At 50.1% G+C, this 17,557-nt stretch overlaps 2 protein-coding genes, 1 long non-coding RNA gene and 1 pseudogene across 6 annotated transcripts in view; 3 read left to right on the plus strand and 1 right to left on the minus strand.

Annotated features, from left to right (window-relative positions):
• The window catches only part of LOC308184367, a 295,002-nt gene that overhangs the window by 59,721 nt on the left and 217,724 nt on the right, over positions 1 to 17,557 (plus strand). The gene's annotated exons all lie outside the window — the stretch shown is intronic.
• Positions 1 to 17,557, plus strand: part of LOC308184326 (olfactory receptor 14A16-like) — a 169,329-nt pseudogene that overhangs the window by 40,494 nt on the left and 111,278 nt on the right. The gene's annotated exons all lie outside the window — the stretch shown is intronic.
• LOC308184344 (olfactory receptor 14C36-like) overlaps positions 2,672 to 17,557 on the plus strand; it is a 195,479-nt gene continuing 180,593 nt past the window's right edge. The window contains exon 1 of the mRNA XM_080571400.1: positions 2,672 to 3,114. The gene's annotated coding sequence lies outside the window, so the exon portion shown is untranslated. The remainder of the gene's footprint in view (positions 3,115 to 17,557) is intronic.
• LOC308184338 (olfactory receptor 14C36-like) lies at positions 13,506 to 16,073 on the minus strand. Its single transcript, XM_080571391.1, has one exon. It carries the CDS (start codon positions 14,924 to 14,926, stop codon positions 13,961 to 13,963), a length of 966 nt encoding a protein of 321 aa, XP_080427517.1. The 5' UTR covers positions 14,927 to 16,073; the 3' UTR covers positions 13,506 to 13,960.

A 17,557-nucleotide genomic window follows, 5' to 3' on the forward strand; every position in this document is an offset into this window, starting at 1 on the left:
ACCGGTCACCAGTGGTGTTCCCCAGTGTGGTGTAATTGCCTAAAGTAACTAGGAAAATTAAACTAATATTCACATTTTAAAGAAAATGTACAGCATTGAAGAAGCTTTCAAGGCTGGAGTGTAGCTGCACTAAGCGTTCCCTAGGCCTTCAACCTTAGATACTATCGCACTAGGGGAGCCTGGTGTGCTGACTCTAAGAAACAGTACAGAGCGTAGAGTGGAGTGGAGACACCTTGGATAGGCTCTGTGGCGAGATGGGGACTTGACTGGTCTTGTGCACACCAAGACTGATAAGCTGCACATTTGCTACCCTGAGCCAACGACCTGTCATGTTTTTGACAAAATGCAGTACTCTAGTGAACTTTTGCTCATTATAATATCATTATAATACCAAAACACACCTCCATCCCAAAAGCTACCTGCCTGCAAGGTGTGACCACCCCTCACTGAGCATGCATTCTGAATTTCTCAGAGCCTGTACCTTTAAACGAAAGCGAGAAAACTTTTCACCAATCATAACCAAGATATGCTTGACTAGAGTCACTCAAGCTCTACCTAAAAGATAGAAAATAATATAAATTGGCTTAAGAGAAAGGGGATGTTAGAGAAGATACCATCATGAAGGATTCTTTCTGACTTCTGGGATCATTTTATTTTTTTACTTATCAATTTATTTTAATTTTATTTTTTTATTTATCAATTTATTTTTAATTTTTGCCAGCAAATTTATTGCTGGCAATCCAAAAAAACTGTGTACCTGTTGCTGTAATAAATTGCACTTAATTGCATTGTTCCTAGCCATGACAGTTCTCACTGAACGTGACTAGAGTGAGGGTGTGCTATGTTGTTGGTGAATCAGTGACCATGATAGTTCAGTAACCTGAATCAGACCAGACCCAGAATCACAGAATCACAGAATCACAGAATTGTCTAGGTTGGCAGAGACCTCCAAGATCACCTAGTCCAACCTCTGACCTAACGTTAACAGTTAACAGTAACAGTTAATTGGCTACACCCCTTAACACGACACCCAAGGATTGGTGCTGGGCCCCATCCTCTTCTATATCTGTATTGATGATTTGGATGAGGGAATTGAGTGCACTCTTGTGGGAGTATTGCCATGGGGGTCAACAAGCCCCGTGGCTGATGGTAACATCGGACTCATAACGATGAGGCCATGAGGAATGTAAACAAGTTAGAAGGAACAAAGAATGAGTGATTCATGAGACACCTTGCTGTCTCAAACTGCTTGTTCTCCAACAGTTAAGACATGGAATTTGCTTAATGTTTGCTAATGCCGGGTAAAGTTGTTAACCAATGAATAGTTAGCGGAAAAGTACCACTTGTAGAGCTAATGATATAAGAAGGGAGCCTGTCCTTAATACAGGTAGTTGAAGTTATTGATCCTTAAAGGAACCCTGGTGTCCATGTGGTCATTATGCCACACACCCTCAGTAAGTTTGCAGATGACACCAAGTTAGGGGGAAGTGTCAATATGCCAGAGGGTACGAAGGTCCTGTAGAAGGACCTGGATAGGTTGGCCACGTGGGATGAGGTTCAACACTGTTAAGTAAGGGGTCCTGCACTTTGTCCACAACAACCCCAGGAAAGGGGCTGGGGCAGAGTGGCTGGAAAGCTGTTAAGAGAAAAAGATCTGGGGGTGCTGGTTGACGCTTGCCTGAACATGAGCTAGCAGTGTGCCCAGGTGGCCAAGAAGGCCAACGGCATCCTGCCTTGTATAAGGAATAGTCTTGCCAGCAGGACCAGGGAGGTGATCATCCCATTGTACTCTGCTCTGGTGAGGCCGCACCTTGAGTACTGTGTGCATTTTTGGGCCCCTGACTACAAGAAGGACATTGAGGCCCGTGTCCAGAGAAGGGCTACAAAGCTGATGAAGGGCCTGGAACACAAGTCCTATGAGGAGCGGGTGAGGGAGCTGGGATTATTTAGCCTGGAGAAGAGAAGGCTCAGGGGAGACCTTATTGCTCTCTAAAACTATCTGAAAGGAAGTTGTGGGGAGATGGAGGTCAGCCTCTTCTTGCAGATACGACTGCAATTCTTGGTATTCTTGGGATACGACTAGAGAGAATGGCCTCTAGTTGTGCCAGGGGAGGTTCTGGTTCATATTTAGGAGACATTTCTTCTTAGAAAGAGTAGTCAGGCTTTGGAATGGGTTGTCCAGGGAGGTGGTAAAATCACGGACCCTGGGGGTGTTTAAGGAGAGAGCTGAGTCCCCTTCTAGCCTCCGGACTGCAAAGAATGGGATGCCTTGGTTGACTCAGCTGAAACCCTTCCCTCAGCAGGGGAAAGGGAGATCCCTGTCCTTGCCTGGGTGTCCTGCCTAAAACCAGGGCACAGCAAGGTGATTCTTGGACCTCATGCTTTTTCTGATATGAGGAATGCCAGTGCTGAAAAAGAATTTCTTTCCCAAATAGAGGCAAGGATCATCAGTGATTGCTTCAGTCAGTTTCAAAGTCGATTCCCCTGGAGGCCCAGGGGAAGATCTCCTTCCACTGCTGAGCTGGACGGGGCTCCTGGACCCAAGGGAAGCTCCTGGCAAGTGGGCAGCACTGCAGAGAGACTGCTCTGCCCACGAGCAGCTCCTCTGCCCAGCGCAGCAGGGCTGGGGACACTGCCTGCAGGGGACAAGGGTGGCTGGGAGAAGGGAGGGAGATGTTAAAGGCAGCGTGGAGGGGGGCTGTTGAGATCTCACTGCGAGAGAAATCTTCACAGCCCTGAACAGGGTAAGTCTCTGGCTGCAGGGCAACACAGCTCTTGTTCCTGGTGCCATCTCCAGATTTGCTGGCAAATGCCACAGCCTATGGGATCTTTTAGGAGGACTCTCAGAGTTTCTTTGGATAAGAGGAGAATGACAAGCTCCAGAGCAGTGATTACCTGCCAAAGCTCTCAGAGGGACAGGACATGAGGGTTCCTCCTTGCGGGGATGGCTGCAGGCTGTGTAGCTGTGGTTCAGGCCGGGGTGCCCAGGGCTGTGGTGCAGAGCAGGGTCCCTGCTGTGCCCCCAGGGGCTGTGTGCCGGGGCAGGGCCTCTGCCGCCTGCCAGGCTCAGCACTCAGCCTGCCCGGGGAGCTGCCCAGGGCTCCGTGGGGAGAAGTAGCAGGTTTAAGGACCAGAAAGCCAGGGTAGGGCAGGGTCCTGCTGGTACCCAGGGGCTTCTGCTTGGGGCAGGCTGCTCGCAGTGCCACAGCACCCCCAGAATATCTCTGGAGGGAAGAATCTTGAAAGGGAAGATCAATGCCTGCTATACCTTAAGAGAAGGTGCTACCGTTAAGGTCAGTTAGGGCAGGTCAGAGCTGTTCCTTGGCCTCTTAACACTGGGACGTGTCCTCAAAAAGTGCCCTCGGGTAGGAGGTGTCTGCAGGGCAGAGTTGAGCACACAGCAGGTGGGACATGGTCTGTGAGCAATGGCAGGGCACAGACGAGGGAAAAGGAAAGCAGCTGCCAGCAGGGACAGCTCCAGGCAGCAGAGACCTGGGCAGGGAGGGAGAAGGAGCTGCTGCCTGAAACGCCAAGGGAGGGGGGATTCAGGCGCTCCCTGCCGGGCCTGCTGTGCAGACACCTTCTCTGCAGCAACCCCCTGCTCTCCTCTGCCACCCAGCACAGCCTCTGCCCTCAGGGGCTTTAGGGCATGAGCCACCTCCTCCTCATCTGGACCTCCAGAAGAGGAGAGGAGCCTGTGTCCTGCAAGTTACACAATGATGAGGCTAAGAGTATTGATCAAGAATACCTGCCCTGCAGCATCACTTCCATAAGTGGAATGCAAGCTTCGTAAGATTTCCCTGCATGCCCATCAACCTTTCTCGCTGTCAGCTCGTTGGAACATTGTGATGTTCTTTCTTGTTTCTCCACCTGTGTGTGGTTCTCCTACTTTCTTTGTCTGAGGTGCAGGTGGTGTAAGCTTCTGTTCCGACATGGAATGCTAGGTCCTGCCCTGAGGGTGTCTTCTTGGGAAGAAGGTGTCCAAGCTCCATTATAACCTGTCAGGCATTTTGTCATCCAGTTGGGAGAGTTGTTGAACGAGCTGAATCATTCCTCATTCAGCTCATGGAACGGTCATTTCTGTGAGAGGAAGATGGGGTTTTGCTCAGAAATGTCTGCCTAACTTGTCATTTTTTTCTTTTCCTAGAGCAGGCCTTCGTGCCCTGAGGCAGCAAGTGTCCAACTGCAGCTTCCCCACAGAGTTCCTCCTCCTGGCATTCGCAGACATGCGCGAGCTGCAGCTCCTGCACTTCGGGCTCTTCCTGGGCATCTACCTGGCTGCCCTCCTGGGCAACGGCCTCACCATTACAACCATAGCCTGCAGCCACCACCTCCACTCCCCCATGTACTTCTTCCTCCTCAACCTCGCCCTACTCGACCTGGGCAATATTACTACCACTGTCCCCAAAGCCGTGGACAATGCTCTGTGAGACACCAGGGTCATTTCTTACAAAGGTTGTGCTACTGAAGTCATTATGTTTGTTGCCTTTCTTGCAGCAGAGTTTTATCTTCTCACCTTCATGGCTTATGACCTTTACGTTGCCATCTGCAAACCCCTGCACTACGGGACAATCATGGCCAGCAGAACTTGTGTCAACATGGCAGCAGCTGCCTGGGGCAGTTCTTTTCTCTATGCTGTGCTGCACACTGCCAATACCTTTTCCCTCCCCCTCTGCCAAGGCAATGCCCTGGACCAGTTCTTCTGTGAAATTCCCCAGATCCTCAAGCTCTCCTGCTCAGATGTCTACCTCAGAGAGGTTGGGCTTCTTGTGGTTAGTGCCGTTTTAGCATTTGGGTGTTTTGTTTTCATTGTGTTGTCCTATGTGCAGATATTCATGGCAATGCTGAGGATCCCCTCCCATGAGGGCCGGCGCAAAGCCTTTTCCACATGCCTCCCTCACCTGGCTGTGGTCTCCCTGTTCATCAGCACTGGCACATTTTCCTACCTGAAGCCCCCCTCCATGTCTTCCTCATCCCTGAATCTTTTGCTGGCAGTTCTGTACTCGGTGGTGCCTCCAGCAGTGAACCCCCTCATCCACAACTTGAGGAAGCAGGACCTCAAGGATGCAGTGTGGAAAGTGATGACTGGTTGTTTTTAATAAGTAATAAACTGCCTGCCTTCTTCTGCATATCACACATAATATAACTCATTACAGGTCCATATGCTATTTTTTTGTCTGTATTTTTTTTATTTTTGCTTTGCTTTACTTGTGCTAATATTTTTACTGGGGGATGGGAATCTCTTGCAGATGGCAGCAGCAGGGACACTGCCACTGCCCTCCACTTCTCCACTTGCTGCTTTGGGGCCAGTCCAGCCTGGGCTGCATTGCTGGGCTGTGCTGGGCTGAGGAGAGGACAGGGAGGTGTAGAGAGCTGGAGAGTGTCTGGTCTGGTCTGGTCTCCTGGGAGAGACAGGGAGGACCAGCAGAGCAGGGGCTGGTATGGGCCCTTGTTCTCTGGACACTCTGGCAGATGCTGCCCCAGGGCAATTGTCCCAGAGCAGCCCCTCTCAATCACTGTTCCCAGAACTGGGCTCTCACCCTAGGTCACACAGGTGGCTTGGTTTTCCACAGAGGGACGCCAAAAACTACCTCTGAAATCCATGTTTGCCTTGACCATATGAGACTACCCATAGTATTGGTGTCATGAGCTGAACCCAAGTGATCACAAGTACCATAAGCTGTTCCCCAGGGATGCCATAAAATCCCATGGGAAACACGGAGTCTCAAGGTGAATACCATTTGAGGGTAATATGCCTTGGGAAAGCACCTGAATGAAGTAGTGTCAGATATGATGAATTTTTCAGCTCATACAATAATTTTCTGCCAAGTTCTCAATGTTTCCCTTAAATGCCCATTCAGGTGTTGATTCAGTTGTCCACACAAAGGTGGCTTTTTTTTTTCCAGGGTGTCCTGAAGGACCAGAAGATCCCACAGAGGAAACATTATTCTGGATTTGTGGAACGCCTTCTGCAGCATGAGCTGGTTGGCAGGCAGAGTACCTGAGGGATTGTGCAGGACATCCCCTGCACCCGGTGCTCCTGGGGGGGCTGGGAAGAGGCCTCCTGAGCACAAAAGCCCTGTGGATGCTGGCTGTGAGGTCACTTCTGTCCCAGCCCCTGGCTGGCCAACAGCAGGGAGGCGGAGCCTCTGAGGTCATAAAGGCCATCGGAAAGCAGCCCCCAAAAGGATGACACATTTGGGGAGGCTGGGGAAAGCTGGGAGAATAAAGGTGGGAGATTTGGGAGAGAGAAGTGGGGCTTTGCTAACAGAAAGGAAAGATTCTGAAGAAGTGAGAGGGGTTCAGGTTAGGCTGATGCTGCTAAAAAGCTCAGTGAGATAGCATTCATGTTATGTCCTGGTAATATTTCTGAACAGTAACCTTAAACCCTACAACTACTCTAAGTGCTGTCCCTCACCCTGGAAAGAATCCAGTGTTCTAATCCCCATCTTCAAATCCTACCTTGAAGTCAAGCCCCAGACATGTTACCTGTCACCATTAGTCTTAACTCTCACTAATCCCTAGTTGTTAATTGGTAGCATTAGATTGCCAGTCTTAACACCAGCCCTCACCAAGTAACAACACCATATACAAACAAACAAACAGAAAACAAAACTAACCAAAAATCTAGCCCTTACACTAAACACTGACTGGCTACCCAAAGCAGAACACCAAAGCCTCCCTCTAAGACTATGCCCAATCCCTAAACATGGAATGCAAGATCAAATCCCTAAACCCTAACCTGAACACCTAATCCTCAAATCCCTCATTCCTGCACTCTTATCACAAAACTGAAGTGGCTTGGCCCCATGAGGCTAAGCAGGGCTTGAGAGTTCTTGCAGCAATTGCTTGGTCTTGGAGGAGACAGGTGAGGTGACATGGATCTGTTCAGGTCATAGGGATCAAGGAGGAGATGGGTGGGGATTCTCTGCTAAGGTCAGCTGTGCCTCAGGATCTTAGGAGGCAGCAGGAGGCCCATGGCTGTGCAGGTAGGTGTCAGGGCACTTGTGCGTGAGGACCTGACAGGCCACCTTCAGGCACACGGCTGGTGTATGCGTGTGGCATTTTAGCTGTGCAGAAGGAACTGATAATGCACCAACATGAAGATAGCACGATTATTTATTTTGAGGTCATTCCTGCTCTAGTACCAAATAGAAGTTGCAGAACACTCTCTTCTGCCCATCAGAGAAGCTGAAAGGCCATCAGGAGATCCATGGCCTTGTAGGATGAAAACAACCTTACTTTTATCTGGTGGGTGTTGGGAGCCAAGGAGGGTGCCACGTTTGTATGTTCTTATAAGATGTTTATTGTGCTTAAAAAACTCCAAATCCAGTACGAAGCAACTGGCTTTGGTGGGGACTGTGAGGTCACTTCTGCCTCTGGAGCTGGTAGGCCAGCAGCAGGAACGTGGCTAGGCAAGGGACTGGGAGGTCCCATCTTTGTGAAGTAGCTGCCAGGTCAACCCTTGCCTCCTGGCTGGCAGATGGGCTTTTAGGCTTTAAGATGCCTGTGTGAAGGGTAGTTTCCAAGATGATGGAGCTTTTCTTGGTAGCTGGAAACAGCATGTGAGAGAAAAACTAGTGAGGTAGAGACATCAATGAAGCTATTGAAATGCCAAGCTTAGAGCAAGGTAGGAAAGCAAGATGGGTGTTTGCATACTGAAGGGAAATGGGAACAGGTGTGGGACATAATAGGACAGCCAGAGGTGGAAATGGCCAAGGGCAATGGCAAAGCTAGACTTAACCAGGAAAACCAAGGTCTTTGTCCCCTTGCCTATGGCAGGTCTCTCTGCCACCAAGGCATAGGAGAAGACATGTTGTCCTCTTAGCAATGGGGGCTCATCTCCTCTTTGCACCTCCTGATGGAGGCCAGGAGGTGTCACACCACTTGGCACTGCATACCTCACATCCCACTGCCCAAGGAAGAGCCTGGAGCCCCACGTGAGGACAGGAGATATCTATGTCCAGGACTGGCAGCAGGGCTTGGCCTTTCTGCTTGATGAAAGAAACCCAGCATTTTCTCAGCCTCAGAGCCACCTGCACAGGGCCTTGGCCTACCTGTAATCATGGCCTCCAATTACCTGCTGTAAGGAGTCCATGGGGCTTTGTCAGTAATGACAGTAGTGGCCCTCAGCAGGACCAGTCAGTGCTTTGAAGGACTTTGGGGTTTGGCTTCTGACTTTGCCTTTCTGAGAGATCTCATCAGTCTCCTCTCAGGAAATGAAGTTCATGGACCTAGCAGCAGATACCCCTCAGGACTTGTTAGAACACAGAAAGACCCGAGTTTCTTTAAAGGAGGTCTGGACAGGAAGGAGAACTTTCACCCTGTACAGACAACCTTGCTCCTTACCTCCCCAGCTCGCACCATCTCTCTCATTGGTCCCGTAGGACTTGCATCACTTCTCCTGACATCAGACTTCTCTACTCAAGTCTGCAGTTTCACCTTGTAGTTCCTTTGTCCCAACTCCCTCCTGCTTTTCTTAGAGAACAGGCTGCACAGAGGTAGAGAAGGATGATTCTTAATTGCAAGCAAACTAGAACGAAGTATGAGAAAGCTTAATAAGGGGGTTATCCCCCTGAAAGGGGAAAGGGGAGAAAAATACGATGCAAAGGGCTCAAGGGTTGAGATAAGGACAGGGAGATCACACAGTAATTATCATGATGGGCAAAACAGACTCAGCATAGGGAGATAGGAAGATTTATTGCTTATTACTAACAAGCTAGAGAAGCGAGAAACAAAGGAAAGAAACCAAAAATGCCTTCCCCCCCTTTCACCCTCTTCCTCCTCCTCCCCCCGAGTGGCAGAGGGGAACAGAGGAATGGGGGTTATGGTCAGTCTATAGAGCTTCGTCTCCACCGCTCCTTCTCGGTCACTCTTATCCCCTGTACTCCGGGGTCCCTCCCACAGGATGCAGTCCTTGCTGAATTGACCTGGCTTGGTCTTCCCACAGGCTGCAGCTCTTCAAGAACTGCTCCAGATATGGGTCCGTACCATGGGGTCCATCCCTCGGGAGCAAACTGCTCCAGCCTGGGTCCCCCACAGGCAGCAGCTCCTGCCAGGTCACCTGCTCCCCTGCTCCTGCATGGTCTCCTCTCCACAGGCAGCAGGTCTGGCCCAGAATCTGCTCTGGCAGGGGTCTTCCAGAGGCCGCAGTCTCTGTCGGTGCAGGTCCGCCTGCTCCACCGTGGTCTCTTCCACGGGCTGTAGGGTGGAACCCTGCTCCACCGTGGTACTCCATGGGCTGCAGGGGGGACAGCCTGCTTCACCATGGTCCTCACCACAGGCTGCAGGAGACATCTGCTCCGGTGCCTGGAGCACCTCTCCCCCTCCCTCTTTACTGACCTTGGTGCCTGCAAGGCTGTTTCTCACTCCTCTCATTCTCCTAGCTGCTGTATGGCGCAGTGTTTTTTTTTTTTTTTTTTTTTTTTTCCCTGTCAGAAATCTGCTCTCACAGAGGTGCAAACAACATCGCTTATTGGCTCAGATCTGGTCAGCAGCAGGGCCCTTACCTAACACTGGGCAGCTTCTAGATTCTTCTCACAGAAGCCACCCCCATGGCCCCCTGCCACCAAAACCTTGCCTACACAAGGTCAGTGTAGAAGGAGGGCAGAAGGAGCTTCAGGAGCTGGGGCTGAAGTTCCCAACCAACATGGGCTCACGAGGGGTAGGTCATGTTTGACTAACTTGATTTCCTTTTATGATAAGATTTCCCATCTGGTCAGCCAAGGGAATCCAGCTGATGTGATCATTTTGGATTTCAGTAAAGCTTTTGACACAGTTTCCCATAGGATCCTACTGGACAAAATGTCCAGCATACAGTTAAAAAAAAACCATCACATGATGGCTGAACAATTGGCTGATGGGTAGGGCTCAAAGGGTTATGGTAAATTGGGCTGCTACAGGCTGGTGGCCAGTCACTACTGGGGTCCCCCAAGGCTCCATTTTAGGGCCAGTTCAATGTTTTTATAAAAGATTTGGATGTAGGACTAGAAGGTGTTTTGAGCAAATTTGCTGATGATACTAAACTTGGAGGAGTTGTTGAATCCATTGAAGGTGGAAAGACCTTGCAGAGAGATCTGGACAGATTGGAGAGCTGGGCGATCACCAACCGCATGAAGTTTAACAAGAGCAAGTGCCGGGTCCTGCACCTGGGATGGGGTAACCCTGGCTATATGTACAGACTGGGGGACGAGACGCTGGAGAGCAGCCCCACAAGAATGATCTGGGGGTTGTGGTTGACAGCAAGCGGAATATGAGCCAACAGTGTGCCCTGGCAGCCAGGAGGGCCAACCGTATCCTGGGGTGCATCAAGCATTGCTAGTTGATTGAGGGAAGTGATTGTCCTGTTCTACTCTGCACTGGTGCGGCCTCACCTCAAGTACTGTGTGCAGTTCTGGGCAGCACAGTACAGAAAAGATGTGAAACTATTGGACAGTGTCCAGAGAAGGGCTACAAGGATGGTGAAGGGCCTAGAGGAGAAGACATGTAAGGAGTGGCTGAGGTCACTTGGCCTGTTCAGCCTGGAGAAGAGGAGGCTGAGGGGAGACCTCATCACGATCTACTTCTTCCTCACGAGGGGGAGTGAAGGGGCAGGTGCTGTTTTTTCTCTTTAGTGACCAGTGATAGGACCCATGAGAATGATGTCAAGCTGTGATAGGGGAGGTTCAGGCTGGATATCGGGAAGAGATTCTTCATGAAGAGGGTTGTCACGCATTGGAACAGGCTCCCCAGGATCGTAGTCATGGCACCAAGCCTGTCAGAGTTTAAGAAGCATTTGGACTGTGCTCTTCGTCATATGGTCTGAATTTTTCGGTAAACCTGTGTGGAACCAGGAGTTGGACTCGATGATCCTTAGGGGTCCCTTCCAACTTGGGATATCCTATGATTCTAGGAAATAAATATTTACACTAGCTGCATGTCAATGTCTCATCAGTTTCTTTTGACAGCTAAAATGACAGACACATACAAAAGCCCTGTGCCTGAATGTGGCCTATTAGGCCCTCAGGCAGAAGTGCCTTGACACCCACCTGCACAGCCATGGACGTCCAGCTGCCTCCTGAGATCCTGAGGCACAGCTGACCTCAGCAGAGCATCCCCACCCATCTTCTCCTTGAGCCCTATGACCTGACCAGATCCATGTCACCTCACCTGCCTCCTCCAAGACCAAGTGGATGCTCCAAGACCTCTCAAGCACTGCTCATGCTAACAGGGCCAAACAGCTTCAGTTTTGTGATAAGAGTGCAGGACACAGGGATCTAAGAATACAGTGTTCGGGTTATGGTCTATGAATTAGATCTTTATTTCCAGGTTTATGGACTGGGAAGTAACTTAGAAGGCGGCTTTGGTGTTCTGTTTTGCCTACCAAGCTAGTGTTTGGGGTATGAGCTATATTTCTGGTTAGGGTTTTATTATGTGCTTTGTTACAGGACAAGGGTTGGTATTAAAGGCTGGCAATTTAATGTTAGGGATTAAGAGCTAGGATTTAGCAAGAGCAATAGGTTAAGATTAATGGTAACAGGTAATGTGTCTGGTGTTTGAGTTCAAGGTAGGATTTGAGGTGGAGGGTTAGAGCTGTAGATTCCTTTCAGGGTGAGGGATAGCATTTAGGGTGGCTGTAGGTTTTAAGATTTTGGTTAGAAATATTGCCAGGGCATAACACGAATATTTTTCAGTAGGTGTTGCAGCAGCAGTAGCCCTACCTGAACCACTCTTAACTCTTCAGAGTCTTTCCTTTCTGTTAAAAAAGCCAATCTCTCCCCCATATCTTCCATCTTTATTCTCCCAGCTTTCTCATATCCTCCCCAAATGTGTCACCCTGTTGGGGGCAGCTTTCCGATGGCCTTTATGACCTCAGAGGCTCTGCCTCCCTGCTGTTGGCCAGCCAGGGGCTGGGACAGAAGTGACCTCACAGCCAGCATCCACAGGGCTACAAGGAGCTGTTGTGCTCAGGAGGCCTCTTCCTAGCCCACCCAGGAGCGGGGGATGCCCTGCACAATCCCTCAGATACTCTGCCTGCCAACCAGCTCATGCTGCAGAAGGCCTTCCAACAGTGCAGACTCATATTTCCCCCTTTGGGTCTTCAGCTCCTCCAGGACAGCTTTGAGGAAATGGCCACCTCTGTGTGGACAACTGAATCAAGCACTGAATGTGCATTTTAGAGAAATGTTGAGAACTTTACAGATAATTATTGTTAAGGCTGAAAAATTAATTCAGGTGGTTCCACAGGAGACTGTACCCTCAAAAGTAAGTGACCTTAAGAAACTGTCTGTCCTGAAAGAATTGATGGCAACCGTAGGAAATGGCTTATGGAATTGGGCTCACTCAGGTTCATCTAACCACATCTACTCCATAAGTATCTCATATGGACAAAGAAAACACATACTTTATCTGTCTCTGCTCCTGTCACCTCCAGGAGATCCATAGCCCCCACCCCTTACTCCAAAATCCTGCAGCTCTCAGGCCAGCCCCTCTTCCCAGCACAGCACAGCACGACACTGCTGGCCCTGGGGGTCCTCAGGCAGCACCACTGCACACACACAGTGCCCTGCTCTGCTCCCGGGACACCCCAGGTCCCACACAGCCTCTCCCCAGGCCAGCACGTCTGGGCTGGCCTGAGCAGCCATTCCTGCAGCCCCTGCCCATGCTGCCCACAGCCCCTGAGCTGGCAGTGCTGCTCTGCAGAGCGTGGGGGCTGTGGTGTGCGGGGCCATGGGGGCACTCTGCAGGGCCATGCTGGTCAGGCTGGGAAGGCAGAGGCAGCTGGTGGGGGGCACTGTCACTGACTGCCTCCCACACAAGTGGTTCTTTGGCCATGGAGGGTGCGCACAGATAGCCGGCCTCCTTCAGAGTCAGAGACTCATGGAATATCCCAAGCTGGAAGGGACCCACAAGGATCATCGAGTCACATTAATTTCCAATGTCAGGCTATGTTTTGGGGTGATTCACTGTATTCAGTGTATGAAATTTCACCAGAGATATAACAACCAATTCAGCAGACTGCTTTCCCTATTTTTGCTGTGTTCCCTGGAGCTGCAGAGCTTTCGTTTGCCTGTTCCCACCCAGATCTTGCACTTTGTTTCTGTGTGGCTCCACCTTGGACATGCTTGTGCTCTGTGAGCTCCATGCCCTGCTGACTCCCTGGCACACACTGACCCTGCCGATCACCTGGGCTTTCCTGGTAGCTCCCACTTCCCTCCAGATAGATGCCTGCCTGCCTTCACACCTATTGCATGCTGTGGATACAGGCCAGTGAAGTCACCATCTCTATGGGTGCTTAGCACCAACAGGCAATTCCAGAATCAGTCCTCCCTGCCTCAAAGCTGATCCTGGGTGATCAGCTGATCTCTTCCCCCTGAGCGCACAAAGAAACAAACAAAGCAAGGAGCCTCCTTTGAGTCTATTCCTTTGCAATATCCATGAGAGCAGCTTTGAGAGAAGAGCTGAGCCTTCAGGCACTGCCCCAAGCAGATCCCCTTTTATGTTGAAGATGCTGGTATGGAGCCAGCTGTGTTAGAGAAGTGCCCCTGGCCTGTCCCTGCCTGTGGACACAGGACTGCCAAACAGCAGCACGGTGAGCAAGTGACAAGAGCAATCAGTCCTCACAGCAACACAAGTGCTCTTGAACGGCACAACTGCTGCTGTGCCAGGACTCTTTTACCCTCCACCTCCGCACACAGCCAAGTGCCCTGTAAGTCCACCACAGGTCTCCAAGGAAGTATCTCAGGCAAGCAAGTCACTGCAGGGTCCTTTCTTTTATTTAAATACATAGAGAGCCTGGCTCCTTCTTTCTACCAAGTCTTGGAGTCACCCAACACCAGTAGACACTGAAATGGAAGGGGATGAAAAATGTTATCTTTGTGGATAACACTATCATAAGTAAAGCAAAAAAAAAAAAACAAAAAAACAAAAAAAACGCAATGCACACACAGAAAAACAACATCTGGGTCTGTAATGAGATACATTATGAGTGACATGCAGAACAAAACAGGTAGTTTATTCTTTCTGAAAAACCTCCAGTTATCACTTTCCACACTGCATCCTTCAGCTCCTGGTTCCTCATGCTGTAGATGAGGGGGTTCACTGCTGGAGGCACCACCGAGTACAGAACTGCCAGCAAAAGATTCAGGGATGAGGAAGACATGGAGGGGGGCCTCAGGTAGGAAAATGTGGCAGTGCTGATGAACAGGGAGACCACAGCCAGGTGAGGGAGGCATGTGGAAAAGGCTTTGCACCGGCTCTCATGGGAGGGGATCTTCAGCACTGCCATGAAGATCTGCACATAGGAGAGCATAAGGAAAATAAAAAACCCAGATGCTAAGCATGCACTAACCACAAGAAGCCCAACCTCTCTGAGGTAGACATCTGAGCAGGAGAGCTTGAGGATCTGAGGAATTTCACAGAAGAACTGGTCCAGGGCATTGCCTTGGCAGAGGGGGAGGGAAAAGGTATTAGCAGTGTGAAGCACAGCATAGAGAAAAGTACTGCCCCAGGCAGCTGCTGCCATGGTGACACAAGTTCTGCTGGCCATTACTGTCCCGTAGTGCAAGGGTTTGCAGATGGCAACGTAGCGGTCATAAGCCATGATTATTAGAAGAAAAAACTCTGCTGAAAGGAAAAAGAAAAAGAAAAAAATCTGAGCAACACATTCCAAGTAGGAGATGATTCTTGTGTCCCAGAGGGAATTGGCCATGGCTTTGGGAACAGTGGTGGTAATAGTGCAAATGTCAAGGAGGGCGAGGTTGAGGAGGAAGAAGTACATGGGGGTGTGGAGGCGGTGGTCGCAGGCTACGGCTGTGAGGGTGAGGCCGTTGCCCAGGAGGGCAGCCAGGTAGATGCCCAGGAAGAGCCCGAAGTGCAGGAGCTGCAGCTCGCGCGTGTCTGCGAATGGCAGGAGGATGAACTCGTTGGGGAAGCTCCTGTTCAACATTTGCTGCCCCTGGGTATGTGGACCTGTCCACAGAGGAAAAACAGAGACAAATTAGAGAGATTGCTTTGAGCAAAACCTATACCTATATATTCTGTTTTATCGAAACCTCCTAAGCAAGACAGGCTGCAACTTCCCTTTTTAAGATGTGCTCCTGCCTCAAGCTCTCCGTTTTACTTCCTAAGCGAGCAGAGAGACCAGACAGATCATCTGTGGGCTCAGACGGAGTCAGTACTGCCCTACAGCACCTGCTAAAAACCACTGGGGAGGGATCTCAGGTGCCCACTGGCCAGAGGCATCTCAGTATTTTAGGTGCTGAGCAGAACATCCAACAAACCTTCAGGAAACAATGAAGATAGTGTTGCTACTGTATGTAGGCTAAAGAGTATGGAGGAAGATTGTGAGGTTCCTCACAGACCTACAGTTCTCTTTGAGTGTAATGGTCTAACAGCCTCAGTGACTGACACAACCTGACAACTACATTTGCACTCCCTTGACTGCTCTTTAGGGCAGAAAAGTGAAAGCAGAGACTCTCAGGAGCACCTTTCCTGCAGGTACTGCAGGAGTTGGTCTTCCTTGTCAAGAATCACCCACAGAGATGCTGTGTGGGTGCTCTGGAGCTGTGAGCAGCCTGCCCCAGGCAGAACCCTCCTGTCAGCAGCAGGATCCTGCCCTGCCCTTCCGGGGACTCCTTCCACATACTTCTCCCCGCAGTGCCCTGGGCAGCTCCCCTGGCAGGCTGAGTGCTGAGCCTGGCAGGCGGCAGAGGCCCTGCCCCGGCACACAGCCCCTGGGGCACAGCAGGGACCCTGCTCTGCACCACAGCCCTGGGCACCCCGGCCTGAACCACAGCTACACAGCCTGCAGCTGGCCTTGTGAGAAGGAACACTCATGTCCTGTCCCTCTGAGAGCTTTGACAGGTAATCCCTGCTCTGGAGCTTGTCATTCATACAGTAAAGAAAGTAGAGAGTGCTCCTGAAAGATCCCATAGGCTGTGGGATTTGCCAGCAAATCTGGAGATGGCACCAGGAAAAAGAGCTGTGTTGCCCTGCAGCCAGAGACTTACCCTGTTCAGGGCTGTGAAGATTTCTCCTACAGTGAGCTCTCAGCATCCCCCCTCCACGCTGCCTTTAACATCTCCCTCCCTTCTCTCAGCTGCCCTTGTCCCCTGCAGGCAGTGCCCCCAGCCCTGCTGCGCTGTGCAGAGGAGCTGCTCGTGGGCAGCGCTGCCCACTTGCCAGGAGCTTCCCTTGGGTCCAGGAGCCCGGCCCAGCTGAGAAGCCCAGGGAGATCTTCCCCTGGGCCTCCAGGGGAATCGACTTTGAAACTGACTGAAGCAATCACTGATGCTCCTTCCCTCTATTTGGGAAGGAAACTCTTTTTCAGCAATGGCATTCCTAATACAGATAAAGTAAGAGGTCCAAGAATCACCTTGCTGTGCCCTGGTTTTAGGCAGGACACCCAGGCAAGGACAGGGATCTCCCTTCCCCTGCTGAGGGAGGGGTTTCAACTGAATCTGCCAAGATATCTCCTTGTTTGTTTGCAGTCCAGAGGCTAGAAGTAGGCTTCGCTCCCTCCCATACCTCACAGAAGCCCACAGGATTTGGGATTCCTCTTGTCTTGGTTCAGGTGGCCACAAATCAGGCTTCTACATGACAGCTGCTTGCCTCAGCTCCCAGCACATTGAATGAAGACTGAGGCCATGAGGGAGCTGTTCAGATATGCACAGCTGGTGACATTGGAAGTTCCAGAGTGACATTTGAGAGACATCCGAGGTGCCAGCTTTTCTGGATCATAAACAGGGATTACATGAGAAAATTGATAACATCTCTAGCCATTGCATCACAGCAAAGAAATAAAAAGAAATAAAAGCAGGATCTATCCAAAGAAATAAAAGTAGGATCTATCCAAACTCTCAAGATTTTATTGCTCCCAGATCCATTTAGATATCAAATTTAGATGTGAAATATAAAGATGTCTTTGGAACACATTTTCTGTCTTCAAAGTGCCAGGAGGACATGCATTTGTGGAAATGTCTGCATGAACTTATATTTTCACAGAGGGAAAGTGTCATCATCTAGTTGATCCATGTCCCAAACCTATGAAAAAAAATCATGAGAATTTGTAGAAAAACTTAAAAGTTGTGAAAATGAAGACTTTTTACACTCAAATCACACCACTGTTTTTTTTTTTGTTTAGTTTACCATACATTTCAGCTTTTGCCTATTGCATTCATGCATGAGTTGATTCAGTTTTCCACACAGAGGTGGCCACTGCCTCCAAGATACACTGTTGTTTAACAGATATCTTTTTGGCATACCTTTCAACCTTTGCCCAACATCTTCATTCAGAGCTTGATTCCATTGCCCACCCAGAGAGAGACACTGCCCTCCTCGGGCAGCTGAAGCCCTCCAATTAAGCTGGGGAATGTGACCTGTGTTGTACAGGTTTCTTTCTGGAGCAGGAAGTGGTGCAGAAGCAGGGTAGGACAAGACATCTCAGTTGAGATAACTGATGTCTCTCCTTTGACTAGAAAGAGAAGTCTAGACATTTGAATGAAAGGTGTAGGATTGTTCATGCTGATCCCTGGTGGCATTGGAGTCGAATATAATGTGCTGTGCAGGAAAAGAAAAA

Source organism: Anser brachyrhynchus (genome assembly GCF_964034855.1).
Source record: "Anser brachyrhynchus genome assembly, chromosome: 31".
Lineage (NCBI taxonomy): Eukaryota > Metazoa > Chordata > Aves > Anseriformes > Anatidae > Anser > Anser brachyrhynchus.